A 7034-nucleotide genomic window follows, 5' to 3' on the forward strand; every position below is an offset into this window, starting at 1 on the left:
AAAAAAAGGCGACTCAACAAGCTAACAACATCTCTTCCAAGAAGCTGAATTGACAAGCTTATTTCCTAGGACCCAGCTGAGCAGGATACTTTAGGATGTATTTAAGTGAGCACAAGCGTAACCCCAGAGAGTTCAATGGAGCTAGCCGCATCTCTGACATTGTATACACACTTAATTACCCTGCAGAGAACCCCTTGATGCTTTTTTTACTCTAGTTTGTCTAGGTTCCAGAAGCAATAAAGTGTAGAAGCTTCCCAGGTGACCTCTTGAAGACTTCAGGCAAAGGAACTCAACTTCAAGAAATACAGCACCTCTGAAACAGCTTATGCTTACAGGAGTATAAAAAGTCAGTTACACACTAGAGGACTGTAGCTGAAAAATAGTTCAGGATTATTTTCTTCATCTAGTGTAACCTTTTCAAATCAAGTTCCAATTTCATGCTATCATAATATATTTTATGGCTCTTTCCAGTTCTGGCCACATGGAATGCTACTTTACAGGATATAACCATCTGTTAACAGAAGAGAAGATATTAAAGCAAGTAATGCTACAATTATTTCCCTAGGAATAAGATATTCTACTGAAAGTTTATACTGGGAGGACCTTATAGAACGCATCAGACTTTTACATAACTTTTGGATTTTCGCCCTCTCTCAGCAGGCTGACCTACTGAACTAGTTTCAAGCACCAGGTGGTTGATAAACCACCTTACCCAATGCTCGTCCTCTTGTTTTAGCCCGTTTTCATATTCACATCAACCCCGAGGTGGCATTACAAGCAGCTGTCTTGTGGGTAACAGAGTCAGGGAACAGAGTAACATTTCTGTAATTCTTAAATTTCTCTTCATGGTTCATATCCTCTCTTTCATGTTACTCCCAACTTTGACTTCACTGCTCTTGAGCAGAAGTAAGTGAAGATTCAAATCAGCACTGTTTTCCCGGGCCAGGAATAAATGGATGAGGATGACTGATTTTCAGCCTTTGCAACATGGTCGTAACATAACCGCAAAAAGCAAAGAAAGCTTCCCAATGAAATTTTTCACACCACTGCCAGAAAACTCTGCAGGGCATGCAAATTGGAAAAAATCAAAACCTACTGGGGGCTAGATAAAATCTAACAAAATCATAATGCATTAAAAAGACAGCCTACTGGATCCCTCCTTATTTCTTCTTGCAGACACTGCAGGACCACCATCCCATACATTTCCCAGTGTTTGATTCCCTTTTCCTTCCTTCTTTCTGACTCCACAAGCCTTCAGGTTCTTCTACCTCCTTCAGTTTCCACAGGATAACACATTCATTGCCAGGAAGGCAGGAACAATAAATCCAGATTTGTTACTGAGAACAAAAGGGAGATAGCAGAGTTTATTCAGAGAGAGAATGATGTGAGGAGACCGATGGGTAGGTACTGCCTGTACAGTTATAAGCCTGCAATTTCCAGTTAAGTTCTGTATCCTCCTGTACTGAGCTGAATCCAGATAACACTTACAAGAACTTTCCTGCCTTGAACAACCTGCAATTTACAGCACAATTTAGAGCTTCTCATCATGTGGTCTTGTCCTCATATAAACCTGCAAAGATTTCTAAAAGATCCTCAGTGAAACTGAGGCTGATTCCCTCCCTGGGGTATACAGGAGAATGGGGATTGGTGTTTTCTCTGAAATGAAAACCTTGCTGGGAACTTCATCTGTCTAAAGCCAGGGGTTCTTTTTTCAATGAGATCTCGCTCTTAGAGAAAGTGGCGTATAAAGTATCTGGTTTTAACTGTGACAATAAACAGGGTCTGGTCATCTTCCAAAGAAGCAGAAGAAATAAATGAAAAAAATCTACATTCTAGTTCTCTTCAGGTTACAAGATCACCTGCATTTCCATTTCCACATGGGAGGTTCCTGCCCAGACATTGAGCTGTCTCCATCTTTCTGAACGTGAACCTTGCACAACTGTCCAGCAGGCCTGCCAGACAGCACGCAAACCTGTCACTCCATTCTTGACAGTTAAGGTAACACAGATATATATTATAGTAATAATAAAAAAATCTGTGTCTCAGAGAAAAACAGAGAGGGTTGCTCCAGAATAAACAAATACCTGACATTATTCTTCTAAGTATTAATCTTTTCCAAGGCTTTGAAATTTGACAATGCTATTTCAGGAATTCCTGGGAGGCTGCTTTACTGCTAGGCTAGAAATCTGACTGTGGAACTGAGAAGGAAAAGAAGAGAAAGAACCCCAAACAGTGAAGAAATATTTTAGTCTGACTGGTGAGTATTTCTGTTCCTTGCTGCCATGAATTTTCTGTATCTTGCAAAATTGGAGGGGATATGACAACTTCCAAAACAAATGGAAATAACTCAGTCCCAAATATTTTGTGAAAAATCATCTGCTCTCCTTGACTTTCCAAAAAACCTCCCATATCTTTAGTGAGTTCAATCAAAGTTTGTATAAAGTGTAAGCTCATTTTTCAAGCCATGATTTGCCACCTCTGCATTTAACAGATTTTCTCTTCCCCATTCTTTTCTATGTGGCAGTTTTGTGACTTTTTAATAATGTCTTGGCCATCTAGCAGCGCTGGCAAAAGGCAAAAGAATTCCTGTTAGAGCAAGTAACCCCCTCTTTCATGTGACATAGAAATGCTTACACTTCATTAACCTTTATTATAAACTAGTCACTGGAAAAGTTACTTTGCTAGAATCCACACTATGGTTTCACTCTACAAACCATGAAATGTCAGAATGCTAAATTACAGTAAAATACTGCTCACCTCCTTATGAACCCAAGATTAATGATACGGTGCAGAAGGGAATAGCAGTGCTACTAGGAGCATAACAGGTCACGATCACTTCTAAAATAGCTCATCAAGAACAGGCAGCAAAACATCACAGATGGTTCCCAGAACTAAAGCCCCACTTCTCAACCTACCCATCACCGAGACATCGTATTCAACCAGCAGAGTCGCCTCCTGTCCGCATTGTTTGAGAATACTCATGGCTTCAGCGTGTGTTGTTCCCAGCAGTCGGATCCCATCAACACTCAGCAGCCTGTCCCCGGGTTTGATTGTGCCCTCTCTGAGGGGAGATTAAAGGAATGATCTTTATTAATACAAGATAAATTGATGTGGAGATAATACCATTTTAATGCAAAGCGATTCTCTCGCACTCTCTCTGACATCCATCCCTCTTGCCTCAACACTTGACATTTACTTTGACAGTGAGAATGCTCAGAGGGTGCAGCGGAAAGGAAATTGCTTTAATTGGAAAGTCAGCGACTGGAAAACACATAACTAAATAATCAAATCATGTTAAATTGCAACTAAGTATAGCTTCTGCTTCAACATATGCTTTCCTTCTGCCTTGTCCACACAACTCCTCTTTCATACATACATAAACACCTCCTCCCCCGATATTTTCTTAAAAATACATGAGGTGCGAACACATGGGTGCAGAAACAGTTTGCCGAATACGAATGTCCATTTACTGATTTTCTTCAAAAATATCCCTTACTTGGATAATTCCATTTTTCTTTTCTTCCTACCTAAAAATAATTTGTCTATAAATGTACACTGTCTCCCAGGCCTATCTCATAATGTATTCAGAATTATAGTAGAAAATGAAGCACTAACATTGTCAGCTCAAGAATTGGGGAGAAAAACAAGGAAGCAAGGGGAAATCAGGGTGGGAAGAAAGGGAGGGACAAAAGACAAATGCTCTCTTGAAACATTTGCTTCTCAGTTAATGTTTCCAAGGTCAAAAATGTCAACATAGGCTACAGAAAGTCAGCCTGCTTTAAAGAAATTGCCCTTTAAGTTTCTTTAATGGTTTAAGGACACAAGTGCCATTTTGAAAATATAATTCATACATATAAAGTGATTATTCTTTCTTTATGTATAAATAGAAGATGGTATTACATACAAATGTGTTCATTGGGCCAATACATGTACTCAGAAGCTGTCCAGGTGAAGTTATGTGTGAACTTGCGTGCAGATATGTACAAATGTATTAAAAGAATACAACACTCAAACACATGACGGTATTTTTCTGAAGTGAAAAAGATTGTGGTGTTAGACTATAAAAAGCATAATTAAAGAGCTAACTAGCTGTCTGAAGGCTGCAAAAAAATGTGCTCTGACCTATTTCAGGCATTTCTTCTAATTATTTTAGGTCGATGTTTGAAAGTGTTTAATGGGAAAGTCTTGAAACATGCAACACACTAAATTAAAGTTCATACACACCGTGATGTGCTGAGCCTCTGTGGCTGCCTATTACTGTTATTATTATTACAATTAAACGTATAAAACATGAATTTCAAATGAACAGGTTTGACTTTACCTATTTCACTCCAAATCCTAACTTCTGCGTCAAATAATTCACCTTTCTCCATTTCTCTTTCACATGCAATTCAGAGAAAGATGAATTGTACCTGTCAGCAGGCCCTCCAGGTCTAACACATGTTATTACAACAGGACGAGATTTATTTCTGTCATCGTGTGCTCCACCTGGAAAGGGAAAAGTGAGAGAAAGCACACCTTCGTTTTATGCCTTTTATGAACGCTCATTTCCAAAAGGGAAGCTTAAATCTTGCAGTATGCACACTTACAGATGGGCTAAAAAGATCAAAAAATGGCCAAGCCATTAATATGAATCTCCACTGACTTTTATCTTAAATAAAATTGACCTACTGTATGATTCATTAGAAGTTATTTGTACAGAGTGATTCTTAATAAATGTATATTCTTCTTTAGAAATGCTACTCTGCAAATCTGATCTCAGTGTGAAAACTTACTGTTCTGCAATGTTTGCTGCACAGAGAAAAAACCATCCATACTTCATGTATATTCAGAATAACGAGTGGCCACTAAGGATTTTATATATTAATTCAAAAAAAAAAGTTTTCCCTGAAGAAGCTAGTAATTCATCATTGGGGTATATTATTTAACAGCTGCATGTTTTCTTCTGTTCTCTAAGATAGTGACAATACTTTTGTCGTACAATTCAGACTATCAGCACACTTAATCAGATCTCATACCTAATTTATACAATGTATGTATATGAATCTTTTTTAAGAACTACAGTCTTCCTGCTTATTTCAGTGGTAGCAGAATCTGGTCTTATAAGAAACAAAGTTTGTCATGTTCTTGGCATAGTTGACTAATTACTGTTCTTCCACAAACAAAAATCAGAGCAGTTCATAAAAGCAGTGCACGAATGTATGAAAAAAGGAATACATAAGTCACCGAGATTTTTACAAACTGTAAGCCATAAATCTTGAAATGATTTCTTAGTGCCATAAAAACTTACCGCTTTTTTGCTGATTTAAAAAATACAGACAGTTCAAGTTTAATGATAACTCACCTCTTATTACAAATCCAAAAGTGTTCCCCTCTTTATGTAAAGTAACTTCCACAGTTCTAAAGATGAGACCTGATCCTTGTACAGCTAAAACAAACAAAAAAAATATAAAAGAAAGAGATTCCAAATCTTAATTATTTTTCTAATTATACACACAGATTTGCACCTTTTCCAATTTAAGCTAGCTATTGTGTTTCTGGTCATATAACTGGAAAGATTCCAGTACAGAACAGTCAGATTAAAGACCTGTAATTAAATACGACTCATCCTCTTTTTGATAGAATTTTGGGCCAGATATTTTGCAGATTGCCAATGGTTTGGAAAAAGAGCCATAGATGCATGTAACAGATGAGGAATTTGAGCCTTACTGTTTGAATTGTGCCATAATTTTGCCTTTCTTATCGTTACAGAAGAGAGCTAGAAATGATGGAAATACAGTGAGATACAAAAATAACAAATGAAATTCTTAAAGCCACCTATGGAGCCGGTTGTTCAGCCATGAAAACATTTATTTGTATTGTTTAAAGTCAAGACAGTAGAGATCTTTAGGGTGTATCTCTAATCTCAGGTTACTAGATTAAGATAAGAAAAGTATTTTGTATCATAAGGATTTGTTATTTTTTTCCTTTTTCAAAATGTAACATGCTCCCTCATCAGTGGTAAGTGAGTAAAAAAATTTTTGACTTCTAGCCGAGTCAGTATTTTCTCTGTAAGCACTAGAAGAGTGGTGCACAGCTGGGTTAGGAGGTGAGAAGCCTAATGTACAGACCAACACATTTGGGTGTGATAATCCACTTTACAGAATTTGAAACCACTGCTTTTAAGAGAGCAGCAGCCAGTTTACCATTAGCTTTTACAGGAAAAACTTTCAGAGGAAGTAAGAACACCCTTTTCTAAAGGGGAAAGGACACTGGGCAAAATCACATGCACGTACATGTCCCAGCTTCCAGTAAGGTATCGCAAACAGCACAACACACGTAAAGATTAAAAAAAAAAACCCCAAACCTCTATGAAATAAATGTTCTGTGAGCAGGAGAACTAATGAAAACTTATGTCCTTTAACGCTCCTGCTTGTAATAATCTGAGTTTCCCTGTCCCCCATTAGGATACCCTGAGGGGCAACGGACACCCCAGGCTGCACAGCTGGGAAGGGGTGTGCTGCCAGCCATGAAAGGTCCCCAGGAAGAAGCGGTGCCCCCTCAGTGCTGCCTGCCTCTCTCGCTGAGGACTCCCCTGCTTGGGGACTCGCTCAAGTGTCTATTTCCATGAAACATACTGTAACGTACTTTTTTTTGGAGTCTTGCAATCCCTATTAAAAAAGGTACTGCAGGGAACCAGAAGAACCACCCAGGGAAACCACATAAATCTCATTTCCTTAGGGAAACAGGTGAAAGATGGCCCTCCAAAGCATTGCCCTGTATTGCAGTAATTCCTGCTACAGCTTGAAGATCAGGACCGTGTTCCTGAAGTCCATGCGGTTGTTTCCTTTTCAGCTAGAAATGTTTTACTGACCAAAAAGGACCAAGTTACAGGGAGAAGAATCGCAGAATCGATTTGGTTGGAAGAAACCTCTGGGATCATCGAGTCCAACCTTCGCCCTAACACCACCACGTCAACTAGACCATGGCACTAAGTGCCACGTCCAGACTTTTCTTAAACACCCTCAGGGACAGGGACTCCACCACCTCCCTGG

At 38.8% G+C, this 7034-nt stretch overlaps 1 protein-coding gene across 1 annotated transcript in view; it reads right to left on the reverse strand.

Moving 5' to 3' along the window:
* The window catches only part of GRIP1 (glutamate receptor interacting protein 1), a gene marked incomplete at its 5' end in the record, with an annotated part of 73977 nt that extends 68549 nt beyond the window's left edge, over positions 1–5428 (reverse strand). The window contains 3 exons of the mRNA XM_009701541.1: positions 2916–3061; positions 4413–4488; positions 5345–5428. Of these exons, the coding sequence (XP_009699843.1) occupies positions 2916–3061; positions 4413–4488; positions 5345–5428 (306 nt within the window). The remainder of the gene's footprint in view (positions 1–2915; positions 3062–4412; positions 4489–5344) is intronic.
* Between the last annotated feature and the right edge of the window lie 1606 nt (positions 5429–7034).

The sequence above is a fragment of the Cariama cristata genome, unplaced genomic scaffold, assembly GCF_000690535.1.
Source record: "Cariama cristata isolate BGI_N322 unplaced genomic scaffold, ASM69053v1 scaffold3416, whole genome shotgun sequence".
NCBI classification, from domain to species: Eukaryota; Metazoa; Chordata; class Aves; order Cariamiformes; family Cariamidae; genus Cariama; species Cariama cristata.